This window comes from Podarcis cretensis (assembly GCF_951804945.1).
Source record: "Podarcis cretensis genome assembly, chromosome: Z".
In the NCBI taxonomy this organism is placed as follows: domain Eukaryota; kingdom Metazoa; phylum Chordata; class Lepidosauria; order Squamata; family Lacertidae; genus Podarcis; species Podarcis cretensis.
Window position 1 is genome coordinate 28,387,130 of NC_137184.1, and position 27,660 is coordinate 28,414,789.

The following is a 27,660-nucleotide window of genomic DNA, read 5'->3' on the forward strand; positions in this document are numbered from 1 at the left end:
AGTGTCACATCGATTTTCCATCCACTTTTCCATCTAACACCACCCACCACTGGTATGTGACCTCTGGATGGCTGGCTGCCCACAAGAGCAACAGAGAACAATCTTCCATGTGACAACACTTCAAATATTTGATGAGTACCATTATGTCATCTCATGGTCTCTTTTCCAGCCTATAAAAATACCCAGCACTCGAAACCTTTCCTCATAGGGTTTGGTTTCCAAGGTGGAATAGAAATGTCTTAAGTGAATGAATAAAAAAAAATGAAAGCGTGCAGCTCAATATGCTACCTGATTGCTCACTAAGGAACAACACCGTTACACAAAGCCTGCTGGATCAGGCCAAGGGCATATCTAGTCCAGCATCCTGTTCTCACAGCGGCCAACCAGAAGCCTACAAGAAGCACAGATGCAGGACCTGAGCATAACCCCTTCCACAGTTTTCAGCAACTGGTATTTAGAAGCGTACTGTCTCTGAATTTGGAGGCAGGGCATAGCCAATATGACTAGTAGCCAGGGCTGGATTTAGGTTTAATGAGGCCCTAAACTACTGAAGGTAATGGGGCTCTTTATATGTCCAGCTGTCCTTTGTCAACAACAAATTATCACTGTTTTTTGTGTTGAATATATGCTATATGGTAATTTATGGACCTAATAGGTATCTTAAAGCCATTTGCACATAACAAAATATGTATTTTATCAAAGTAATTGTTGAACTTATCTTATATTTTGGAAATGTACATCCAGGTTTTTTCCCCTTTAATTTTTTGGGGTGCCCCAAGAGAGCTATAGCTAGTTTAGCTTATACGTAAATCCGGCACAGCTAGTAACTGTTGATAGCCTTTTGTCTAATCCTCCCAGACTCTCCAAGTGTCCCTATTTTCCAGGAACAGTCCTAGATTTACAGAAGCTGCCCCGGTTTCAGCTTTGATCCCAGAATGCCCTGCTTTTCCTTAGGATGTCCCTATTTTCACTGAAGAAATGTTAGAAGGTATGTCTTCTTTTGAAGCCACAACTGCCTTCTAAGGGATTGAGTTCCATAGTTTAACTTTGCGCTGCTTGAAGAAGTATTTTATCTGTCCTGAATCTTCGAACATTCAGCTTCTTTGGGTGTCTGCATGTTCCAGTGTTTTATAAGGGGGCAAAAAGCCTTCTGCTATCTACTTTCTCCATGCCATGCATAATTTTATAAACTTGTATTATGCCCCCTCTGACCTGCTTTTTCTAAAAAGTCCCAAATGCTGCATCCTTTCCTCATAGGGGAGTTGCTCCATCCCATTGAACATTTGGATTGCCCTTTTCTGAACTAATAATAATAATAATAATAATAGTAACCAACACAATAATAATTACATTATTATTATTATTATTATTATTATTATTATTATTATATTGTATCCAACTAAGTTTTACTCATGAACCTTAGTTATGTCTATCAATTTCAATGAGTGTACTGAGTAGGAACAGAAATGGATATGTTGTTGTTGTTTCTTACCTACCCTTCAACATAAGATTCCAGGGTGGGTTACAATATGAAAACACAAGGTTAAAACCAGTTTAGACAATCTACACTCAGAAGAATAAGGTGGGTTCAGATAGATAGATAGATAGATAGATAGATAGATAGATAGATAGATAGATATGGTGTCAAAGCTGGGCTTCAGCATATGTTGAAAGCTATACAATGAAGCTGCCAGATGGACCTCTGCGAGGAGGGAATTCTACTGCTTAGGGGCTGCTGCAAAAAAAGTCCTCTCCTGGGATGCCACCCCTCAAATTTCTGACAGTGGAGGAACGGCTGCTGGCCTTCATATCTGAGAGGTTTTCTGTGGTCTTCCAGATGTCTGAGGCTAAACCGTTTGGGGGTTTTCAAACAGTAATGTGAGCATTACTGGAAGGTATATTAATTGTTCAGCAACAATTCCCCACCCCAGCTTACTACAACACCTACGTCTGGGACAGAAAACACCTGTTTCAATTTGCCACAATGATGTCACAAATAGCTCTCGCTTCATTCTGCCAACACCTAGCTCCCTGCTGCCACCTCAGTAACAGTGAGCGGAAACCACAGTGCAAAATAAGAAAGAAAAAGTGAAAAGGAACACTGCTACAGGAAGCTCAGATGAAACGTGCCACCTGAAGATGAAAAAAGGAAAAGAGGCAAAATGGAGCACACTGTGATGGCTCAGATAAGTGATAGATGCTGTGCATTACAAAAAAAAAAGGCAGTCAACCCAGCAAAGGCACCAGCCAGTCTGCTCGCTACACAGATGATTTTTTTTAAGCCATTGGTTGCAGATATTTTAAATCCACCAGCACAACCCAAGGCTCAGACCTTTTAGGGATCCCATTGCATGTGCCTACCATGAGCAGGGTTTGCTCATAGGTAGTGGATTGGGCTCTCCCTTCTCTCAGCCTGCATGATGGGCCCCCAGATGTCTGGAAGAATGCCTTTGTCACCAGAAATGACTGAACATATTGCAGAGGAATTGAGTGGCCATCTAGGGGGAGGCCAAGCAATAATCTCCCTGTGCACAAGTAGGAGAAGATGGATCATGTCCTTCTGAAGAGGGCTTGTCCTCATGTCAGCACTAGCTTTCTTGATATGCTATCCCAGGGTTGTCAAGAGCTTACTACAGTGCTAATTACAGTTACAGTTGACTGGCGGCTGTATTAGCTCATCGTGTGATGCCTCAAAGCAGGGGTTGGGAACCTCTGCCCTTGGCCCTTCATAGTGTTCAATTTGGCCCACAGTACAATTTCCCCAAAACCACACCTGCCTTTCAATCAGCTGGTGCTGTTGGTGCTGCTTCACTGTAGTGAAGCAAACCCCTGCAGACAGACAGCAGCAGAGGAAGCCACTTGGGTGCCTGGGGCAGCACCCAGAGGTGAGGCGAGCCACCCTACAGCTGGGGGGTGGGCAGCGGGTGGACAGTTTGGACAGCACGGAGCCTGCACGCGCCCAAGCCACTGCGTCTCTCCCAGGAGAGACGAGTGGCTTAGGCGCGCTGTAGGCCCCACGGTGAGTGCCACCCGGCATTTTGTCACCCCCCTGACACCCACCGCACCCCCACTTCCTCTGCCCCTGCAGAGAGCAGAACTGAACCCTCCACTCATCAGCTAATGAGCATGGAATTCAATCCTGCTGGGTGCCAACTCATTCCTGGTGTGGAATGTGCTGGTAAAACAGACCCCCTTACTGCCATACCTGTGGGTCAACTTCAGCAGGCAGGTAGGACTGCCCACCTAATCAGTCACCTGAACTCATTATGACATTGGGTAATTGATAGTTGGATGGCCCTGCTTACACACCTGTAAAAGCTGGCCTATATAAATATATACAGAGGAAAAGCAGGTCCTACAATTGGGACTCGGTTTTGTTCCTAAACCTCGCTGTAATGCTTTTTGCACCAGGGTAGATTTACATAAATTTGTGCTTAATATTAAGTTACGTGACATGTTTGGTTTCAGAGATCAACAAACACAGCTTTTTAGACCTAAATAATCCTTTATCCTGCCCAGTTCTAATCCTTCCATCACTTCATTCCATCAATTGGTGATCCATGATTTGGACCAACTCGAAAAGAGGGGCCCTAGGACACAGGACAATTTAACCAAGTCCCAACGTGCCTGCCTTAATGACTTGTCTAATGATACTAACATCACCATTAAACCAGCTGATAAAGGAGGAAGAACTGTACTGTCTGCTGCTGCGCTTGGAGCACCCTATTGTGACGTTTGGAGCACACATCTCACATTTGTAGGATATTGACTGTGGAAAGGCACTATGCCTCCATTTCAGTGATCTTTGACAGTGACTTACTACTCCTACCATTCCTGTTCATGGAACATTTATTTGATTCCTATTAGTTTGTGACTCCATGCACATATTATATGTCTTCTATATAAAACATGGCACACTGGTCCAAACAGATCTCTCAAACCTGTTCTCAATAATTGTGTGTGGAACAAGTCTTTGTGAGCCAGGGTAATTGTGATCATAAGTCTCCTTCTCAACTGGTAGTTGCATTTGTAGGCTTCTCAGAAGCATCTGGTTGGCCATTGCGAATAGTTGTAGATGCTGAAGCAGACAAGCTTTTCAGTCTGATTCGGCAGTGCTCTCTATTTTGTTTTTAACCAGTCTATTTTGATCTCCAAATGTATTATGCAATACTGGGTTTTCTTAGGACTAACATAGATTAGTGCACCTTCTGAGACCATTTCATAATGAGTGTGTTGCTTTCTGCAGAATATTTCCTTTCGGAGTTAACTGTTCACCGCAAAAAAAAAAAAGGTCTCATCTCAAAAGACCACAATGAAGGGGTTTTTTGTTGTGTAACTGCAGGTAACTTGTGATGGCAGGAAGCCTAAATCGCTTATTCAGTAATTCTCGGTACGGATAATCTCCACTATTCCACACCCTTTTCATGGACCAGTTTGCGAACCTCTGAAATAGACAATTGGTTGATAGATGGCACACAACAATATTTAAGATTGGACAGTACAGGAGAACTGGTGCCTGTCAAATTCAAAGAGATGCCAAAAATACATATGTACTTTTGAAGTAAACCCCATTCAAAATTTAGCTTGGAAATCCAAATTTCACATTTCAGATTCTTAATGGCAAAGAAAAAAAGGTTGCCCAAATCCACAAGTAGGAGGCAACTCCATTGTTAGGAATTTGAAAAACTAAAAAAGCATTTCATTATAACCTTGAGCCTTCTGTCTGCAAAATAGGTACAGTAACATTATTAATTAGATTTATATACCTTCCTCCATCACAAGATCACAGAGCATTTCACAGACATTGCTCTCCCTCACAGAATTATAAGGATTATGTGAATACCTTGAAACAACTGAAAGGCGATACTAGTTCCTCACTTTAACTCTCTTTACTTAAACACAAGAGTGCCTGAGATATTTTCATATAATTGTAGATTTGGAAAGGATGCTGAGGGTCATCCGGCCCAACCCCCTACAATGAAGCACTCCTGTCCTCCCCCCTCCCCAGCAAAGATCACTTTTAGTGGTGAGGAAAATGTGTTTGTACAGTGGTTGGTAGAAAGGAAGTGTAGAAGTAGCTCAGTGACTCAGGAAATTCTTATAAATGCTGAATGTGTTACCTACAAAAGTCAAGAGCTGCTAACTTAAAAGCCTTAAATAGGGGTGTGTGGCCTGATTTATCCCCCACAAGTATAAAAAGGACAAGTAAATTTAAACTCACATTCGAGTAAGTCTGATGAGCTACTTGCAACAGACAGGCAAAATGGTTTACAGCAAGGCTAGTTGAACTGGCCAGGGGTGTGTGTGATGGTTTCATGAGCAAACTACGGAACCAAGAGATTGCTTTGAAGGAAGTGGTGTTAGAAAGAGCCATAGCTCAGTGGTAGAGCACATGCTTTGCACACAGAGGGTCCCAGGTTTAATCCCTGGCCTCTCCAGATAAGACTGACAATGGGGTGCTGCCCAAAATGCTGAGGAGCCTCTGCCAGTCAGGTCAGACCTATCTGGGTGCCCTCCAGGTATTTTGGATCACAAACACGTTTGCCGTGGTGGCTGGTTGATTTAAGTTGCAGTCCAAAACAGCTGGAGCACCCCATGATAGGATAAGGCTGTGCAGAACATGAGTTATGGTAGTTGGATTTGGTATAAAAGCCTATTCCCCCTTCCTGCTGCAAGAACCTAACATGAAGAAATCCAGACTGCTTTTGGAATATTCTCTGCAAGTTGTTTGCTCCAGTTACTGTATGCCCAAGTGCACCACAATGTGCACAAGAGGCTGGCTTGTCTTGGGCATGCAGCTTTCCAGATGGCAGTCTGAAAAGTTTACATGTAAACTGTAGCCCTCCCAGTATTAATGGGCACAAATGGGTGTAAAAAGTCCGGATCTACACCAAATGTTATGAAGGTGATAGGCCTTCACTGCCCTTCCAAAAGGCATGATTCTGAATCATATGTTGCTTCCCTGGAGTATCATAAACTTATTTCCAGATTAGTTGGTGTGAAGCATAAGCATGCTGCTCTCATCAAGAACATTAAAAGCCTAGAAGGCTTAAAACAAAAATACCTTTAGCTTGCCAACTTCGCCATCTAGTGGATAAGTGACATAACTATTATGTAAGGGATAACAAGCACTAACTCAAGGCTGCAGCCTTGAGAGTTTTGCAAGGAACAGTCTTGACATACAACAGGTGCAAATGTTAACATTCCAGTTCTAGCATGTGGATTTGTTTGCAGATGTCAGCTTTTGGAAAGGGGGAGTAAATAGTTAGCTAATTTTTACCAACAAGCCACCACTTGTAGCAATAGATACCTGTTCCTCCCCCACAACCATGGAGTACCTAAAGAAAAGGTTGTAGGTAAGGGGATCAAGTAATTAAAAAGTGCAGCACTTCTTGAGCACCTACTGATTGTGGAAAGACAAAGGTAGTTCCTGTAGGCAGAATGGCTCCATGACCCAATATTCTATAGGCAGGCAGTGACAACCATGAACAGCTTTTGAAAGGGTACTTATCTCCACCAGGTAGAAGGAAGGCCCCCATAGTCTATAACAAACCCCACAGTCTATAACAAACTAAAAAATAGTAACACTAAAGCCTGCAAAAATAAAAAGTGGACCTGTTTCTGGAACTAGAAAGTGTTTATTCTCTGAGGCAGGCTGGGAAATATAATTAAAGCTCCTATCAGAATCACCTAAGGTCTGTAACTAAAGGTAACTAAAGAGCACCACTTTCCATATTTAAACGAAAAGTACCACAAGACTTCAGACAGCAAAAGTCCAGTGCACTAGATCAATTTTTAAGATGGACTTGCATTTGTATTAAAGGATGAAGGACAAAGTAGCCTATCTGACAGCTTCTTTATTTGGTGTACGGGAAGGTTTTCAGTAAACAGGATTCACAAGCACCTCCTACCCCACCCATGAATAAATGAATTCAGCAGGCTAAATTATGCCTCTCTCAGGTGCATACTTTATTCTCCAACTATACACAAGTTACATACTTTATTCTTTGTTAGTCTGTGAGAGAAAAGGAAACCCTGTGATCAATTCCTCCATGCCTTTAGCTCTAGAGGTACACAAATCTTTGCCTATAATTCAGAACAATGATGGCAAAACACAAACCTGAAAGCCTAAGTTTCTCAGGAAACTAGATTCTGCACCTAATATAACATTCTGAAGTACTGCAGAATACATGGTTCTTGACTATAGCAGTTTCAGCGCAGGAGTGATACGCTACCAATATTTTGACAGCATTAATATTCCCTCTCACAATTACTTTTATTGCCAACAAAGTGAGACCACCACCATAGTCTTAAAGAAACATTTATTGGAGGGCTGCAGGATTTGTGAGAAATATAAAGTCCCTTATACAAAACACTCAACTTAGCAGCTCACTAACAATCCCTTTACCATCGTGTACCACAGTCTTAAGCAAAGATAATACTTTCAACTGCAGTCTTAGTGCTACTGTGCTTATAAGAAGTTATTCTCTGAAATATAGGCTTGGGGGGGTTGGAATTCACAGCTACAGAAACAATGACAATTGGGCCAAATCAGGTTGTAATTACATAAGCTTGCAATAAAGATGTTGAAACCAGTCCAGCGCCAAAATACTAACATAAAAGCTTTTAAAGAGTAACTGCTCCTGAACATATAACTAAATATCACCAAAGAACCAAAATAAAGAAGTACTAAAGTCAACTCAGGGAAGGTTCCAAATATACATACAAGTTCAATACAGTAATTGCACAAAATGGAAAAAAATGTTTATGATTACCAAGGTTAGTTTACATGCTTCTCCTATGAAGTTCAAATAAACCTTAGAAGTCTTGATGTAGTTTCTTACCAGACTTAATGTAGAGCAATCCTACAGAGCTACATATAAATGTGCAAACCAGATATTAATGTGTTACTTTCATCATTCTGTAAAGAGTCAGGTGTTGACTGGACTACATTTCTATGTAGGAATTTGCTACTTGCAGTCCTTTTTTAAATTAGTTTGAGGCTGCAATCCTACACATTTAATTTGGAGTAAGTCTCTTAACAAAATAAGACTTCCAAGTAGACGTGTAAGACTATGCTGTGAAACAGATAATCAGGTGGGTATAGGGTGTTCACTTTTGTGTTAGCAAGTGCGAATGAAAGCTAGAAAATTTAGCCACACCAGGGACACAAAGAAAAAATCATGGTAAATTTGGAATTTCCTTCTTTTGTTTTTAAATTTAAGCAACCCACAACAAAGCATAAGGTTTTGATTATCACTGCATGTTTTAATTCTGAAAATAAAGATATAAAGCTTCGACTTCTTAATGAAGATGTGTGATTGTCGCTTTCTACCCTGTACTTTTCACTGCTGACAGATCTTGGTTTCCACAACAAACAAGTTTTCAAAGTGCCGGATTGAATGACACTTTTCAGCTGAGCGTTTCTGGAGGCCTAAATAAGAGAACACAACACCAATTAATGCTGAACAGTATATGAAGATTTCAGACAGAAGATTTATTTCCTGGTTAGTCTGTTTATGGTTGCATGTGCCAAGCTGAATGTATCTATTGATTTAAAACCAGGGAAATGCAATTCTGGAAGGAGTGTTAGGGATAGTGATGTGCAGGTTGGGTACAAACACTTTTTCTACCCCGGAAATGAGCTATTGTGTGAAGTTTCCCACAATTCACAATACTTCCAAAATGCCATCAAGCAAGACACCAATGCAGCTAACTGTTTAAACATTTTTAGATTCTGAACAAAACCTTAAATTTCTGACTTTATCAGAATATTCATGCTTGAACCACTGCTAGAGGTGTTAACACTGACTTTTCACCAGTTTAATTTAATGATTTAGTCTCACCATGTACCTCCACTTTCCCATATGTAACCTTAGAAAGAAAAAGCCTTTTCTATTAAAGGAAAATTAAAAAAGAAAAAACTAGATAGATTTGTCAAGTAAAGCTCTTTCTGGAAGCTTACAGAAGATTTTTAGATTTTATTTTTTCTGCTTAAGATAAGAAGCTAAGTTTACATTCTCAGTTGAAATACTCACCATTGGTCTTATCTCTGTGCTGAAGCCTGAAAGTTTCCTTCCCTACACAGAGCTGGTAAATGAAAATGCCCAGATCCGACACATTATCAATCTTTTCTGTCACAACCATTTCTTCACGAACAAGGTAAGTCTGAGGCAAATAGGAACCAGTCTGTGGAAAAACACAAATATCACCAATATGAATATTTGCAGTTCTTTTTTTTCAATACCCAAAGAAGAAGATTCACATTTGCAAAGGAACTTTAAATAAAGGGAGCAACTATACATGTGGAATCTATGAGAAAAGGTGAAAACTTCAGATGATTAAAGCAAGATTTATTGCAGATAGTGTGCCCAGACCTTGATCACAAAAGGTTATTCCTTGGGGTCATGTTTCTAGGAGTTCTTACCAAATGCACTTGATAAAAATTTCTGAAGAAGGATTTGTCCATGAATAATGATAATTTCTCTTGCTTCCTAGTATGGTGTGTGTGTGTGTGTGTGTGTGTGTGTGTGTGTGTGTAAACCTCTGGCTTTTGCATGGCTAGAATGTAGCCTCCTGTACAAAGGTAGTAGTTAAATCCATTACTCCACCCGCTGTTGGCATTTGGCTTCCAGGCTGCCCAGAAGTGAATGTGAACCTTAGACTGAAAAAGGCTCCCCGCACCAATCCACTTGGAAGGAAGTCTCATTTTAATGTAGTTTACTATTTAAGTATGCTTGATTTAGGAAGCAGCCCCTGCCCGGGCTTGTAACAAAGTTGAGATCTATTCAGTCTCACCAGCTGCCCGCTTCTAAATGCAAGTAAAAAGGTCTAGACATAGTTAGGCTTGTCTTATCTCTGCCTATAAATTCTGAGTGACGCGAATAAAAACATTATGTGAATCATACTGAAAACAAGTGTTTATACTTTCGGCATCAGTGATACAGATGCTCTCAATAAGCCATCAGTCAACCAACACTGGCCATCAACAGACTTTTCGTAAGCAAGCTATGTGCCAGCTAAAGAAAGATATCGCTGAAGAAAAGATACCATCGATAAGCAAGAATACATTTCACTGTCTTCATAGAAAAAGAAAACTCTTCCCCATGTTACACTGAAATATAACAATGCAAACCGTTAATTTTGAAAAGAGGTCCATCAGATTCCGTGGTGGCATAACAATGGATGTGTTCAGAGGGATCACATAGCAGTTACCCAGCTGCAGATCAAGGTAGGCAGTCAGGAGCTGCAAGAAGAAACAAGAAATCTCAGTAATTTGAATACATACTTTAATACGCCTGTTGTCTTGGTCTCTAAGATAACGGAAGGAATCTCAAGAGAAGGAAATTTTTCCATCTCCTCCTTTTTCCAGCAGCTCCATGTGATCAGTTCCACATTTTTCAAGAGAGTTCCCCAACCCTCTAGAGAGGCAGTTTAGGAGTCTTAATGAATGAGTATAGGTGGGAAGAGGGGGCAGAAAACTTTCCTTCACTTAACGTCCTTAAGTCATCTTACGACCCAAGTCATTATTTTCAAATTAGTTCTTATAAAAATGTTCCAAGAGCTTTACAGATTAAATCAATGAAATTATGTAACCGATTTGAAGAGAAGCAATAAAGTTCCAAGTATTGGGATTTATCAAAAGGTTCCTTTCCAACACAGAGAAAGAGTCCTTTCCAATTGAGTAAGAGAATCTATTTTGGCAAGCAAAGATGCTAATAACTTTTTAAAACAGCCATTCTAACCATAGGTCTTAGAGTAATACATTCTTGACATCCATTTTGAAGATAAGCAATTTGCACATAAATCACTTACAACTCATGTAACAAGTTTAAGGTGGCAGAGAGAAGATGACATAGTGACAACAGAACCAAGAATAAAAAAGGAGATTTATTATCTGAAAATAAGTGTTAAGTCTATGTTGAATACCAACCTTATTGGAAAGTTTTATAAATAGCGGCTTTGCATAGTTACATTCATACTCTTAAAAAATACATAGAATTATAGACTGAAAAGCATGGCAGACCTATGTATCTCAAAACACAGTTACAGCCAGAACACTATTGTTGTGGAATGTAAGGCACCAGCCCGTTTCCAGGATCACCATTACTATTGCATTCAGTCTTTCAGCACAAAGTTTCAACCTATTTTCACCCTGGATTAAGGCACTTTCTTAAACCTATACATGATAATGAATAACTGCTACCAGTGGACAGTCTACAGCAGGGGTGGGAACTGCCAGCCTGTGATACATCCACATGTGACCCACACTCTCCACCTCAGTCTTTTGTTTCCCTCTTCCTTGAATTGGTAGCTCCCAAACTGCCCACCACAACCTTTCCTAACACAAGTATACACCCTCAGGAGCTGCTGCCTGAAATGTAAAGAGACTGCATTTTAAAATGACAATTTAAAAGGACAATAACGGACAATTTAACACACAAAATTAGGACTCAAAAAGGGAGAAACATTCCTGATTTTTTTTAGGCAAGACTGGTGGCCAGTAAGCTGAAGCTGTGAATTATGTGCTTGTACTAACTTGCATCAGGTGAACTAAAATTAAAGCAAGCAACAAGGCTAGCTGTTACTAACATCATTTCTGTTATTTGATGTAGAAGGATGAGGGTGTTTGTTTTTTGTGTTGCCAGTTATGAAAACTCAACAGATGGTGTAATTTTCAAAAAGAAAAGTTCTAGACTTGTCACAACTCACCCTTTCAAAGTCATGAACAATAGCCGCAGGATCACTGTCAGAGAATTTTGGAACAGGAACCTGAATGATGGCAATATTATCATCCTCACGAATGTCAGCTTCTTCAGCAATGGGCAAGAAGTAGGGTTCGGCTGCTTGCTCTTGCTGATCCTCTCCCGCGTAACACATTTGCCCACGCATCATTGCACGCTAAAAATAAATCACAGTAATCAATTATGAAACTTCTTTTATCCAGTGCTATTTAGAGCAGACCCATTTAAAATTATTAACTTGGGTCTGTTAATTGCAATGGGTCTACTCCAAGTATAACTTAGCTGGGTACAACCCAGCATTGGTTTGCCACAATCATAATGCATTTTAGCAGACTTTCCACTTCTGTAGTGTCACCTGAAATAAAATCAATATTGGGCAAAAAAAAAATCTAATGAGGGCAAGTGTTTTTGTGGTTCTGTTAGTTGCAATAAAGTCATTTAATTACAGTTCAAAAACAACAAAAAATCAGAGGTGCGTAAGAGGTATATGCAAAGAAATACAAATAACTTCCAAGTTTGTTGTTTTCCAGCAAAGATGCTGTAATTTTTTAAGTTAATGTGGAACAAATGTACAGGATACTGTTTCACATTTGTTTAAGTCTTTTCAGTTTATTAGGGGAAGGCATTTCTCCATTTCATTGGATGCATGAGAGAACTGTAATAAATGACATTCCAATTGTACCTAACCCCTTGTAAAATATATGTGCAAGACTGGTGCAGACAAGCGGAAAAGGTGACTTTCTATGTGTGAATTGTGTGATGGCACTGTTGTAACAAATACTTGTATTAAACATTTCCACAAATTCCTCCTGACTCAATGTTTTGTCTATTAAACTTTGTTCAGAACATGTGGCCTATATATATTCTGTTAATGTATAAGCTCACAGCAGTCTGAGTTGTGTTTGCAAAGTCCTTCAAGAAAATAGCAGATCTGCTACAATCACACAGTTAAATAAAAGTTTTGAACTTTTCTGCATATTTTTTAAAAAATATTTTGGTGGGGGGCAGGAAGACAAGACTTGGTCCCCAACACCACTAAGATGTCCAAGACCAGCTTACTATCTCAGGATGCTTCAGTGCAGAGTCTGGCACCCAAATCATGGCAAGCAGCAGAACTGCCAAGAATGCCAGTCCTACTGAGGCAGACATGGAAGCTTCAGGGAAGGATGCATCCAAGATCCTGCAAGACCCAAGGATCTCACAGGGCCCCATGGGGCCTGTCACAGTACAAGGACAAGGAGGGGGAAAGCCAAGATGGCGGCTCCCAGGACTGAGGCCTCAGTTCAGCAAGATAACTCTGGCTGTCCCAGTCACAAACATGAGAGAAATCCAGGCATATTCAGTTTTTAAGTTCTTAGCTTGCTCAGTGCCACAGCTTTGAGGTGCAGATCTAAGTTTAGACCCATATTCCAATTCAGTTACATATCATGCTTACACTGTGTGGAATATTTTGCTTATTTTGTATGTTTATATTTGCTTTGTCAATTTTATCTGCAAAAGAAAAAAAGGGGGGAAAGAGTTGTATTTCCATTACCCTTGGCATGAAGTACTTATAGAGGCAGGCTCCACCAACCACCACTCCTGCTAATATAAGCGCAAGACCCAAAAGAATCAGCAGACATCTTCCAGATGAACTTTCGTGCCCATGTGTTGCAACTTCTGGATCCTTCAGGGGAGAGAGAGAGAGAGAGAGAACTTAAGTTCTTTGTTGTCTTGGAGACAATATTTTCTTTAACTAATTACACCTCACCTTGACTCAGCAGGATGATACCACACTTCAAGGTGAAAGCCAACAGTGCCACACAACACCCTTGAGAAATGTTTGACCCAAGGATGCCATAGTACACCTATATTTCATTCATAGGAGAATGGAACGTGTTTTGAGCCCTTTGTTTGTGTTTAAAACAAGGATGCCATAACATCTGCTTTAAACACAAACAGTGAATTGCCTTTAAAAAACTACAGATGGAGTTGTGCCTCCTATTAAATTACAGAACGATGCTACAGTGAATTTTGCCTACTAGGCTGCAAAAATAAAGGTTTCACATTTTAAACTTCCCTCAACATAATTAAGCTCATTGTTCCCTCCCCTTCCAAGTCAATCCTTCCTTAAGTGTTAGGCAGGGATGGGGGAACCTGTGGCATTCTAAATGTTGAACTCCAATTCCCATCATTTCCAGACATCATGGCCAATGGTCAGGGGTGATTGGAGCTGTTCCTCAGTAACATCTGGCAGTTATAACTTCTATAACTCTTTAAAGTTATAAAAAGTCAATTTACTTATTCAACAGCATTTGCTCCTTGCTCATATTTATGGCAAAGAACATTTAAAGGGGTTGTGGTTAACTGCAAATATACACAAAACCACAAAATTGTGATGACCTTCCAATCCATAGTTGCTAACATCAAGATCATATTTATGAGGTGTGTGACTTCAAAAGGAAGATTATTTCCATAATTCTAAAAACAAAAGCAGTATGGCTCAATGACATGCATACTTAGCCTTGTTTGTTCAACAGCATTATCAGCTGAGAGGTTTCAATGTGGCGTTTGCAATATTTTAAAAAAATATTGAGTTTTAAAACAGGAAATTCAGATGTTAAACTGATTTCAAGGATCTTTGTCCACTCAAATGATCAGTACAGTAGGACTATAAAAGTATTCAAAGGGTTGGCAAGATGAGACATTCCTCCTCCTTACCTCTCCACCCTCATATTTAGAAGAGGAACAGCAAGTTATAAACTATTGAAAAAGAAGCATCAGCAGATTCTGAATTTCTACTATGCAAATAATATTCTAGTTCTCTGAGAACCTAATTTGCTGTTGAAGCAATTTTGCCAGTTAACGGTGCTAGATGTGTGGCTTTTTTTAAAAAAGGGGGGCAATACTAACAGCTAAAACATATTTGCACTTTTAGTAAGCAAGTAGCTTGGGTTCCAAAGTTTCAGAATCCATATAATTGTCTAATATAATTTCAGTTCTGCTCTACATGTAGTTAACTTCATCAAGTGTTCAGCTGTGTATATACAAGCCAGGAAGATTTCTTCACTAGTTTGCTCAAGCATCTTGAAATCTGATGCTAGCATGTTAAAATTAAATATGCTTTTTCCAGCTTCAATTATGTCATTTAGTTGAAGCCAAGCATCTTCAAAAATCCAGAGTCAGGCACCATGGTCAAGTTGTAACCTGCCTTTTAACTGAGCCAGTGTAAATGAAGAAAAGAGCAGGCACCAATGTGCTACCTGTACAATCATAAAATGTACAGTTCCTGCACAGTTCACAAGGAATTACTAGCAACACTGGTTATTTCCACATCAGCTTTTGGGACAACTACTCATGTACTATTGCAAAGATCAAGACAATTTAATTTCATGCACAAATCTATATTTTAGTCCAGTCAAAGCCTGGTTTAATTCAATTTCATGTATTACAGAAAATCCCAAAACCAAACACCAAAACCAAAATATTTACAACCATCTCTTTTTAGCCCTTCCCTTTTTGCAAGGAACTCACTGAATTGCAGGGTGGGGGACAACCCTGAAGCTGGAAAGCTAAACATTCTTCTGAATGTGCCAGACACAGGATAATACACAGTTGCGCCCCTAGCCCACCAGAAAAAAATTCAGAAAGCAATAAACTCGACCTTAGACTCTTATGCAATGTTAGACAGTTCAAAATGTTAAAACTGTATGTTCAAGTATAAGTTTTGCAAGCCTGCAGATAATAAAATAGCATTCTGCAGTAAATAACAAAATTAGTATTAGAATGTAACAGCCACAACAGTATTTCCTTTCTGCCCAAAGAACTGTCATGCATGTCTTCTTGATACTTAATAACAACTGAGCCTTCACATTAATTGGCTAATCTCACAATCCCAAACAGCAATTCATTCTTTTCAAGTAACTACCTGCAAAATTTCATTATAGTACTAATAGTTGCATGTTTAAACATATGAAGCTGCCTTATAACTTGCCCAATATTGTCTATTCAGCAGACTATTGGCCCAACTACACAAATCAGTGGCAGATCCAGGCCAATTGGATGTCTGCTGCAGTCCTGTTTAGAGGTGGGGGTAGAATATGTGATTTATAACATTAGAGAAAGACATGAAAATTAGTTATGCATAGTCTATAACTTGACTGGGAAATTTTTAAGGGACTGAATGTGGGGGCGGAGAGGATTAAGAGTACCTTTTGGCACATTGCATCCTTTTGGCACATTACGTTGTACCACTGCTTTACAGAGATTACATAGTAGCCCAGCATTTGAAGACAGGTCTGTACCTATCATGTGTATTACAAGTCTGCCTAGCAGCATCTCCTAAAGGCTCACAAAGAAATCTTTCCCAGACACTCTGCTCCAAGAGGTTCTTTGGCTGGTTATCAGGAACCAAACCGGGGATGTTGCATAAACTTTGCTAGTCATCAGTTGCCTCCACCCTCTGAATTATTATGCCAATACAAATGCTGAATTGCAAAACAAATTTCTCATAATGCTTTTGCTTGCACAATCTCAAAAGTGAACTGTAACACTAGAAAAAGCAGGTCTGCCACTTGCTGGAAATTTGTAGGAAATAAGGGTTCAGGCACATTTCAGTTCAATTATTTCACCTAAAATGAAAGTAAGAAGAGAGGAAACATCTGTAAAAACAAAGCAACATTTCCATTTGATGTTTGAAAGGATTCTATTTATACACCACTCATACCTGTTTTTTTGACTGCTAGACAGGAAACTAGGCAAAGTTGTCTAGTCAGACTCCTCTTGGGTGAGGACGATGCATGTGATGGTTATCTTTATTATGTTTTGCTAAGGGAAATATTGGGGCCTTCTGTAGATTTTGCTTCCATGTAAATATGCTTAGAACCATAAAATATGGATCACCTGTAATGTTGAGACACTTTTGTATAAATGAAAACTCGAAGTTTTGGAACTAGGCCTTCACATGCCTCAAATTTAGGCATGAACTCTCCATCAGAGTCAAGACATATCTGCAAACCAGTCAAATGTACATCTTTCATCAGAATCAAGCCACACTGCATTTAGTGAGCTTTCTCCCAGGTAAAAATGGGCAGGGATAGAAGGCCAAATTTAAGATTATGTTATTAAGAGCTTGCATTTAGTTTCTAATGCATTGTGGATTTTACTGAAAATTAAGGATTTAAAATATTCAGTGATCACATGGGATCTACAATCAACCAGCTTTCCACTACCTGGATCTATCCTGCAATGGAAGTGTAGCTATTTCCAACATGAGGATAAAGCAGAGATCTGTTGGCACTGAGGCAATTAAGGTTGCTTTACAAGCTACAAGGTAAGAGATGGCACTCAGCTATCACACGTGAAGCAAGTATTTGTGTCACAATGTGGTGTTCTTCAACTGCCTGCAGCTCCCCAGTACATGTTTGCAACCATTTCCAAATGCAATCATGCACAAACATATGTACTGTCAATCAACCACTTCTTTAAATTGAGAATGAGTCACAACTTTTGTGCAGGAAAACACAAAAAAGAGCATTTGGCCAGAAAAAGACAGACACTAGCTATCCTAATGTAAATAAGCAAAACCCACCAATACAACACTTAGGGCAACTATGAAACAGGCTTTAAAAGAAGCCTGTTTAAAAGAAGAATAGAAGTGGTCCCCTATGCATTTGAGAGGGCTCCAGAACCTGAAAGAAGTGGAAGACTTATGCTGAAATCCTACCCTCACTTGCCTAGGGCTCATTCAACACTACCCATATGTGTACTCTGATGTATATATTTTGGTTAGGCACACTGATAAGTTGTTTAAAAGGCAAAGTAGAAACCCCCATAATGAACAGGTACATTTACACAGGTGCAACGACCCCCCCCCTTACATGCATGGGTGTGACCTACTTCTGCACTTTTAACCGGTGGACTTAGAATCAATGTCAGCTTAAACTACAGTGTCCCGGGATCTCAGACAAATGTCTTGCACATGCTAGCAGAGATCCTTTATGTAGCCGGAGAGGCAAGGGATTAAAACCTGGCAGCCTCTTCGTGCAAAGCATCTGCCATACCATTGTGTTATGGAACACCAGCATCCTTTTATAAGGTGCAGTGTCTGGGATGCTTGCAGCAGGCTACTCCACAACTAAACCACTGCTGGGTTGCAAGTGTTGGACTAAGGGAGTCACAAACCAGCACACTACACCCAGTCAAAAGCAGGAGAAAATATGTTTTAATGCTATTGTTGTTATTAAAAAAACCCAGCAACTATTACTTAAATTTCACATACACTCAAGGCAGCTTTGCAATCCAAATCACAAGTAGCAGCATTAATTCTCCCCTTACCCTTAAAACCACCACTGTCACTATCACTTCCTCTCTCTTTTTTGGTGTCCTCTTTTTTGGGAGTATGAGTCTGCAGGCAGGGGCTGTCGTGTATTATTATTATTATTATTATTATTATTATTATTATCATCATTACACACTTTATACGCGCATAATGCAGGTGCGGACTAGAAAAGCTAGGGGGGTCCGCGGCCTGATCCAAGCATAGCTGTCAACGTTTCCCTTTTTTTTTTAAAGGGAAATCCCCTTATTCTGAATAGGATTCCTCGCAAGAAAAGGGAAAAGTTGACAGCTATGGATCCAAGGCACCTGCCGATTGCGAAATGGGTTTAAATAAGGGAGGGGGGCAGATGGGTGTGTGTCTGAAAAGGCGAAAGAGCTGTCCGGCTAGAGATGACAGGACCCGGTCTCTGAAGTGGCCAAGGGAGGCTTAGGAATGGGGCTGCCTTTAGGGTTAAAGAGGCCTTCGCCAAGGCAGCGGCGCCATTATTTTGCTCCCCGAAGGTGCGTTATTGGGGTGCTAGTGCTGGTGGGGGGAGCGCTCCCGATGCGCGCGCCCCCCCCCTCGCACTCTCCGTCGTGTGTTTTTACTTCCCTTCTAATTCCCGTTCCGCCGCCACCACAAAATGGCGCCGGTGGGGGAAGGGAGATTAAAGGGCGGCCGGTTACGGGCCGACGTCGCAGCTTCGACCCGCGCTCACCTTGTCGGCTACCAGCACCTCGGCCGCCTCCTTCTTGGACTGGTCTTTGCCGGCGAAGGGCGGCTGGAAAGAGATCTTCACCATGTTGTTGGCGGCGGCTGCGGCGGCGGCGGCGGCGGCTGTGATAGGAGCCGGGCGTCCGCCTCTCGCGCGGCGGTCGTAGTTCGCTCTGCTCCGGTTCCTTCTGCTGCTGAGGCGGCTGCTGCTGCTGCTGCTGCTGCTGCTGCTGCTGCTGCCACAAGCGCCGATAGGGCCTCTCGGTCGGCCACCTAGATGGAGGGGCGGGGCCTAACGCGGTAAAGATAAAAAGAGTCAGGCTTAGGTAAAAAAACAACAACAACAACCACCTCTCAAAGTCTCCCTTTCCCGGCAGCGAAACGTGTTGGCCGAGACTGAAACGCGCGTAACGTGGGAATGCGCACACACGCGCACAAACACACGCGCACAAATTAATTTTGTTTGTACACACACACACACACACATTCCATTTAGAAGCACTTCAAGAAGATGTAGAAATGATTTAATACTGGAAACTCAGATGAACCGAAATGGACAAATTTCGCCCGTCCCTACGTATGCTACACACAAGTGGCATTAATGCCCTGTCAGTAGATCTTAAAAGAATTTCTGGCAGGGGGGGTGCAAACTTGAATAAAATACTGGGGGATAGGGTTGGGGTCTGCGCCGCGCAGGTAAGCCCCACCCTGCATAATCAATCACATGATGCCGCACACATGCTCTATTTGAATGGCAATACCCATCCACTTTATTGGGGGGGGGCAGCCAAGGGGGTGCAACTGCCCCTCCATCCAGTAAATAAATAAATAAAAGTATTTAATTAACTGACCAATCATGCTGCAGATAACTCGGTTCTGCCCGCCCCGCCCCCGTCCAACAAAGAGCCTCTACATCCATGCCTGCCCCCCCTCAAATGTTTTTATGGGGGGCAAAAGGACCTCAGGCCCCTAGGAGTGGGCTCCTATGGATTCTGCAATGAAACGTGTAGAACTTGGCGGCTTTGGAACAGGCCTGCTAAACGTGCTTCATACTGTACTGTATTGCAATATAACCAGGGACCAGAAAGGTTATTGTCTGACTCCCATTTTCAAAACATAAAAAGTTGCTGCTGCTCTTAAGATTAAATAGCATAACCTGAAATGAAAGCAAGCCAAACCACCAAGAAAACAGTTTCCGGATGAGGCAGGAAAATTACCCAGCAACATGTGCTGTATGATAGCACAGCGCCAGCACTCAGTCATCATTTTGTATTTTTCTGATATCTCTGAATTTCATACAGCACTAGTCAACTGCACACTCAGAGATGGGTTACCTCCGCTTCAAACAGATAGTGGAAACTTAGAGCAAGATGTTTTTGTGAGATGATCTGATACATTAACCACATGTCAGGGAAACCACATGTAAAGTGTGTGTTCTGTATACATTAGAACTTCTGCAAGTACTGTTTAGATAGGCCTTGGGTGTTTCCACATAGTTTGTTGTGGCCTCAGTGCAGCTCACACACGCAAGTTTGCTTGTTTGTTTGCAACAATCACGTGACTTTATATTCATTAAAAATAGCATCCCATATTTCTTCCTCCCCTCATTTAATCCAGATTTATTGCTTCAGTTGTTTGTATGTACTTACCACCCCAGCAGCTCCTCTTAGGGTCCGTTTTCTGGCATTGTCTGAACACCTCATCTTGCTCTGTGGTCTATCAGCCCCTTGATCTCCTCTGCAGCACCTTCTCTTTCCTAGGCTTTGGAACTTTAGGCCGATGTTTGCCACAGTCCTTCCCCACCCTCTTCCTCATTTATAAGGATCATAGAACCCCATTGCCAACAGCTGTATGTCTCCCTCACCCAGCCCTTTCTTATTTGTCTCATCAGGTCCCACTGCAAGGAGGAGAAATGGTTGTTTGGTTGCAGGGTTGTTTCTCAGCTGATCTCCATCAGCAAGCCTTGCTCACCTGCATATTCACAAGATAGAAGCAGAGAGCAGGGCAGTCCCTGGTGATCCTCCACACCAGGTCTAATGAAGAAAGAATATGGGATAGCATTTTGATGAAGACAAAAGTTATGTGGCTGCTGTGCAAAGCTTACATACATGCACCTAGTCCAGAATAAACTGTTACATGGAAGCATCCTGTCATATGGAAGTCGCAATCTTTTTAAGCTTTCATGTTCTGAAGAACTCATAGTCCCAGCATCTTCTTCGAAGCCCTTTGATCACAGTCTCACCAACAAAGGTGAGGCTGGCATAAAAGGGTACACAGTCCCCGCCTATGGGAGTTTTTAATGTTTGATGTCTCTCTCTCTCTCTTTTTTTAATTATTCTGTTATAAGCACATAGGCCTGCACTTTCCTGGTCTGTGTATGAGCACTTTCTCCCCCTCTCCCATTTTTCCCAGGAAGACCCAATATCTACCAATGATTTGGAGCAAATGGCAATTCAAGTTTTCTGCGGATTATTGTTTGCTTCAATTCAGCAGCAAAGAACAGCACTTTCTCATGGAGAAAGTGTTGGGGCAAAAAACAACAACAACACTCTGACACAGACCTGGAAAGCCTAGAAATGTAGAGCATTGGTAAATGTGGATGGAGCCTTACTCAACCTTTTTCTAAACCAAAAAGTCCCAGACACTGTAATCTTTTTTCATAAGGGTGCTGTCATTAAATCTGGACCTGGACTTGTGTTTTATTTCATCCCAGACAAACTATGAACAGCACCAAGGTTTGTTCAGTTGCCTTTTTTGTGCTTTGTGGGTGGCAGGGGGTGGGGTGGGGAGATAAAAAATGTACCTATTTCATGCTACAGTCATATCCACACCATGTATTTAAAACATATTTATAACACTATGAGTCATGACTTCCCCCAAAGAATCCTGAGAACTCCACAGAGCTACAATTCCATGGGGTGAGCTCCCGTTGCTCGGTCCCAGCTCCTGCCAACCTAGCAGTTTGAAAGCACGTCAAAGTGCAAGTAGATAAATAGGTACCGCTCCGGCGGGAAGGTAAACGGTGTTTCCATGCTCTGCTGTGGTTCGCCAGAAGCGGCTTACTCATGCTGGCCATATGACCCGGAAGCTGTACGCCGGCTCCCTCGGCCAGTAAAGAGAGATGAGCGCCACAACCCCAGAGTCGTCTGCGACTGGACCTAACGGTCAGGGGTCCCTTTACCTTTACCTTTAAGAGTGCTTTAACACTGCTGAAAAGTTCTGCAGGTTCAGGTTGGAGAGTCAAACAAAGATTATAGCCAGGATATAGAAGCGAAACAGCAGCCAAGGGGCTTGATCTTTATTGTTGCAACAATGACTCCAAACGTCAACATAGGAGATACAGGCAAGAAGCCCTGAACAAAGGGTGAAACCCTCTTTTAAAAGTTTTCCAGATCCTCCACATTGAAATCGTCACACATATGTCACAAACTAGGAGTAGCATCTTGGCTGAAAACTGATGCCTTGTCCATCAGGGATAGTTGGCATCCCTGGCGCTAGTTGAGACAGGGGATACTAGCAATCTCTGTCTTCCCGGCCAAGTCAAATACCCCCCATTGTCTCTCCCAGTATCCCAGTACTGAAACCGGTTGGTTATTGTTCTCAGAATGGGTTTGAGTCTGGCACTCCAGAGTCAGAAAGGTGACCCTTAGCACCTATCGAGTATGGGCAGGGGTACGTGACCATATGCCGGGGGGGGTATGGCTACCCAGGTCTCACCTTCCTCCTCTAGTTGCCATCTTTTCCCTGAGCAAAGCACCGTTGGAATGGTGAAAATCCGTCACAAACGTGATTTTATATTGAACTTTAAAGCTTTAGACTATAAAAAATAGACTACGGATCTACTGGGTACAAAATAACAAGGCTAGATACAATGTTGCAAGTGAGTTTCACACTTTCACTGACTCTCAGCAGGGTTCCTCTGCAAGTCTTAGCTGCTTTTGCGGGCACAGGCGCTAAACCCGGCCAGCTGTCCATTGTCCTCCCTGGCCGGGGATGGTTCAAAGGCCGGCCCAAGGAGGTGGGAGGCACCCGCCCAGGTGAGCCCCCGCTCGGTGCCGCCAACCCCGCCCACCTGTGGGGAAGGGAGGGTGGAAATTGCAGGTACGTGGTTTGACAGCTACAGCGTCTGACAGCTTGCAGTACCTGCGTAGTCTTTGTTAGGGGGCGCTGCCTCGCAAGCAGCTGTCAAAATAACAAATGTCAAGGGATCGCTGTATGCTACGTTGTACAGCCCTTATCTACGGGCGTATGCTTATACTACCATTAAACAATAAAGGGTTTGAAAATTAAGACGTTGGTTGGTTCATTTCTTTGTGTATTTCTTCTTTATTTTTTCCGGTAACATTAAATGTATGGCGTGGATGAGACCCAAGCCAAACAATGGCATAGCTCACAGCATTGCAATAGCAGCCACACTGTAAGAGGAACAGAGCAGCTGAGATATTCTCCGGGAAGCTGCATGTTTGCTTGTCTGCACTAAGCCATGGTTTTGTTCAGAAATAGATTTGACTAGGGCCAAGGATTAGAGTTCAACAACCAATCCCACATATACAGGGTCAAGGGTTAGACTACTTTGCTTCCACTGAGACTTCAGTCAAAGCACACATTCTTTGAGGGTGTGCAACATTTGTCCATAAGCTACTTTTATGAGGAAACATTATTGGCAAAGTTTGGTTGTTTGCTAAATGTTCTTCAAGAGCCACATCAAGCAAGAGTCAGGGGTATGATCTTGCTGAACACCTACAAGACCTTTTTTTCTTATCATTTTGTCTGCAAATACTGCATTTCAACTTTGCCCTTCAGACTGTCCTTGTGTCACTTCAGCAAACAAACTTCCCAGATAGCTAGCCCAACCAGCAGCATCAGTTCACTAAAACACTTGTTTTGCATTTGTTTTTCTTTTTACATATTATTAAAGATTTACTAATATTTACTCTAAGGCTGAATACTTGTTTGGCAGCAAGCCTAGCTGAACTCATCGGGAAATGTTGTTTAGTCGTTTAGTCGTGTCCGACTCTTCGTGACCCCATGGACCAGAGAACGCCAGGCACTCCTGTCCTCCACTGCCCCCCGCAGCTTGGTCAGACTCATGCTGGTAACCTCGAAAACACTATCCAACCATCTCGTCCTCTGTCGCCCCCTTCTCCTTGTGCCCTCCATCTTTCCCAACATCAGGGTCTTCTCCAGGGAGTCTTCTCTTCTCATGAGGTGGCCAAAGTACTGGAGCCTCAGCTTCACAATCTGTCCTTCCAGTGAGCACTCAGGGCTGATTTCCTTCAGAATGGAGAGGTTTGATCTTCTTGCAGTCCATGGGACTCTCAAGAGTCTCCTCCAGCACCATAATTCAAAAGCATCAATTCTTCGGCGATCAGCCTTCTTTATGGTCCAGCTCTCACTTCCATACATCACTACTGGGAAAACCATAGCTTTAACTATATGGACCTTTGTTGGCAAGGTGATGTCTCTACTTCTCAAGATGCTGTCTAGGCCTGTCATTGCCCTTCTCCCAAGAAGCAGGCGTCTTTTAATTTCGTGGCTGCTGTCACCATCTGCAGTGATCATGGAGCCCAAGAAAGTAAAATCTCTCACTGCCTCCATTTCTTCCCCTTCTATTTGCCAGGAGGTGATGGGACCAGTAGCCATGATCTTCGTTTTTTTGATGTTGAGCTTCAGACCATATTTTGCACTCTCCTCTTTCACCCTCAATAAAAGCTTCTTTAATTCCTCCTCACTTTCTGCCATCAAGGTTGTGTCATCTGCATATCTGAGGTTGTTGATATTTCTTCCGGCAATCTTAATTCCGGCTAGGGATTCATCCAGCCCAGCCTTTCGCATGATGAATTCTGCATATAAGTTAAATAAGCAGGGAGACAAAATGCAGCCTTGTCGTACTCCTTTCCCAATTTTGAACCAGTCAGTTGTTCCATATCCAGTTCTAACTGTAGCTTCTTGTCCCACATAGAGATTTCTCAGGAGATAGATGAGGTGATCAGGCACTCCCATTTCTTTAAGAACTTGCCATAGTTTGCCATGGTCGACACAGTCAAAGGCTTTTGCATAGTCAATGAAGCAGAAATAAATGTCTTTCTGGAACTCTCTAGCTTTCTCCATAATCCAGCGCATGTTTGCAATTTGGTCTCTGGTTCCTCTGCCTCTTCTAAATCCAGCTTGCACTTCTCGGTCCACATACTGCTTGAGCCTTCCTTGTAGAATTTTAAGCATAACCTTGCTAGCGTGAGAAATTAGTGCAATTGTGCGATAGTTGGAGCATTCTTTGGCACTGCCCTTCTTTGGGATTGGGATGTAGACTGATCTTCTCCAATCTTCTGGCCACTGCTGAGTTTTCCAAACTTGCTGGCATATTGAGTGTAGCACCTTAACAGCATCATCTTTTAAAATTTTAAAGAGTTCAGCTGGAATACCATCACTTCCACTGGCCTTGTTATTTGCAGTGCTTTCTAAGGCCCATTTGACTTCACTCTCCAGGATGTCTGGCTCAAGGTCAGCAACCACACTACCTGGGGTATATGAGACATCCGTTTCTTTCTGGTATAATTCCTCTGTGTATTCTTGCCACCTCTTCTTGATGTCTTCTGCTTCTGTTAGGTCCTTTCCACTTTTGTCCTTTATTATGGAAATCTTTGTACGAAATGTTCCTTTCATATCTCCAATTTTCTTGAACAGATCTCTGGTTCTTCCCATTCTATTGCTTTCCTCTATTTCTTTGCATTGCTTGTTTAAGAAGGTCTTCTTGTCTCTCCTTGCTATTCTTTGGAAATCTGCATTCAATTTCCTGTATGTTTCACGATCTCCCTTGCATTTTGCTTGCCTTCTCTCCCCCGCTATTTGTAAGGCCTCATTGGACAGCCACTTTGCTTTCTTGCATTTCCTTTTCATTGGGATGGTTTTCGTTGCTGCCTCCTGTATAATGTTACGAGCCTCCATCCATAGTTCTTCAGGCACTCTGTCCACCAAATCTAAATCCTTAAACCTGTTCCTCACTTCCACTGTGTATTCATAAGGGATTTGACTTAGATTGTATCTTACCGGCCCAGTGGTTTTTCCTACTTTCTTCAGTTTAAGCTTGAATTTTGCTATAAGAAGCCGATGATCTGAGCCACAGTCAGCTCCAGGTCTTGTTTTTGCTGATTGTATAGAGCTTCTCCATCTTTGGCTGCAGAGAATATAATCAATCTGATTTCGATGCTGCCCATCTGGTGATGTCCATGTGTAGAGTCGTCTCTTGTGTTGTTGGAAAAGCGTGTTTGTGATGACCAGCTTGTTCTCTTGACAGAACTCTATTAGCCTTTGCCCTGCTTCGTTTTGATCTCCAAGGCCAAACTTGCCAGTTGTTCCTTTTATCTCTTGACTCCCTACTTTAGCATTCCAATCCCCTATAATGAGAAGAACATCCTTCTTTGGTGTCACTTCTATAAGGTGTTGTAAGTCTTCATAGAATTGGTCAATTTCAGTTTCTTCAGCACCAGTAGTTGGTGCATAAACTTGGATTACTGTGATGTTAAAAGGTCTGCCTTGGATTCGTATCGAGATCATTCTATCATTTTTGAGATTGCATCCCAGTACAGCTTTTGCCACTCTTTTGTTGACTATGAGGGCCACTCCATTTCTTTTACGGGTTTCTTGCCCACAGTAGTAGATATGATGGTCATCCGAACTGAATTCACCCATTCCCGTCCATTTTAGTTCACTGATGCCCAGGATGTCAATATTTATTCTTGCCATCTCATTTTTGACCACCTCCAACTTACCCATGTTCATGGTTCTTACATTCCAGGTTCCTATGCAATATTTTTCTTTACAGCATTGGACTTTCCTTTCGCTTCCAGGCATATCCGCAACTGAGCGTCCTTTCGGCTTTGGCCCAGCCGCTTCATCAGCTCTGGATCTACTTGTACTTGCCCTCCGCTCTTCCCCAGTAGCATGTTGGACGCCTTCCGACCTGAGGGGCTCATCTTCCAGCGTCATAACTTTTATATGCCTGTTGTCTTTGTCCATGGAGTTTTCTTGGCAGGGATACTGGAGTGGCTTGCCGGTTCCTCCTCCAGGTGGATCACGTTTGGTCAAAACTCTCCACTATGACCTGTTCATCTTGGGTGCCCTGCTCGGCATAGTTCATAGCTTCTCTGAGTTCTTCAAGCCCCTTCGCCACGGCAAGGCAGTGATCCATGAAGGGGCATCGGGAAATACTTCTGGATAAACATATGCAGCATCACCCATCACGAAGAATTGCTTGATCATAATGAAGGGTTGAACAGAGAGCAACATGTAAAAATTTAGTGCTTATCCCAACTCAGATGCATACTTTTGCACCACTTAGAGAACAATCATATGCTCCCGGGAAGGGCATCCCAGGAGCCATGGAAACATTGGATATCCCCCTCCAAGGCTGGAAAGTCTGTGCCAATTTCAGAGTAGGGCTGGGCAATGTCTGGTTTTCAACACCATAGTATGTCACCAGCTAAACATCTTGATATACCAATATAACATGATGTCCAAAATAAGAATGGAGCTATATAGCGGTCTAAAACTTACACATTTTTACTTACCTTTAACATATTGTTATAACTGTTATTTTATAGTACAGATAATTTTTACACCAGCACATTTTCTCCAGAATTAAAACTGAAGAAGTAATTAGAAAACAAAGGTAAAGTGAGAGAATGTTCCCCAATCAACATTGGAGGGGGGGAGGGGGAGGAAAGAGGCTTAAGAACAGGCAAGGTTGGATGAAGCAGATGGCCCTGTCTTAGCTGCTGCTTGTCCACCAGGTTTCTCTTAAGCACAGCAACCCAGGTCATGTGGGCAGGGAGGGGCAGGTTTGCAGTGATTTTTAGGAAGTCACTAGCTTGCACCAGGCGTCCTATTGGGAAGACCCAGTTTTCT

General features: G+C 42.1%; 1 protein-coding gene across 1 annotated transcript; it reads right to left on the reverse strand.

Moving 5' to 3' along the window:
• Positions 1-7,305: 7,305 nt before the first annotated feature.
• On the reverse strand, positions 7,306-19,086 carry ITM2A (integral membrane protein 2A). Its single transcript, XM_079961772.1, has 6 exons — positions 18,761-19,086; positions 13,279-13,410; positions 11,713-11,901; positions 10,136-10,246; positions 9,039-9,189; positions 7,306-8,434 (listed from the first exon to the last, which is right to left on the reverse strand). Exons 1-6 carry the CDS (start codon positions 18,842-18,844, stop codon positions 8,346-8,348), a joined length of 756 nt encoding a protein of 251 aa, XP_079817898.1. The 5' UTR covers positions 18,845-19,086; the 3' UTR covers positions 7,306-8,345.
• Between the last annotated feature and the right edge of the window lie 8,574 nt (positions 19,087-27,660).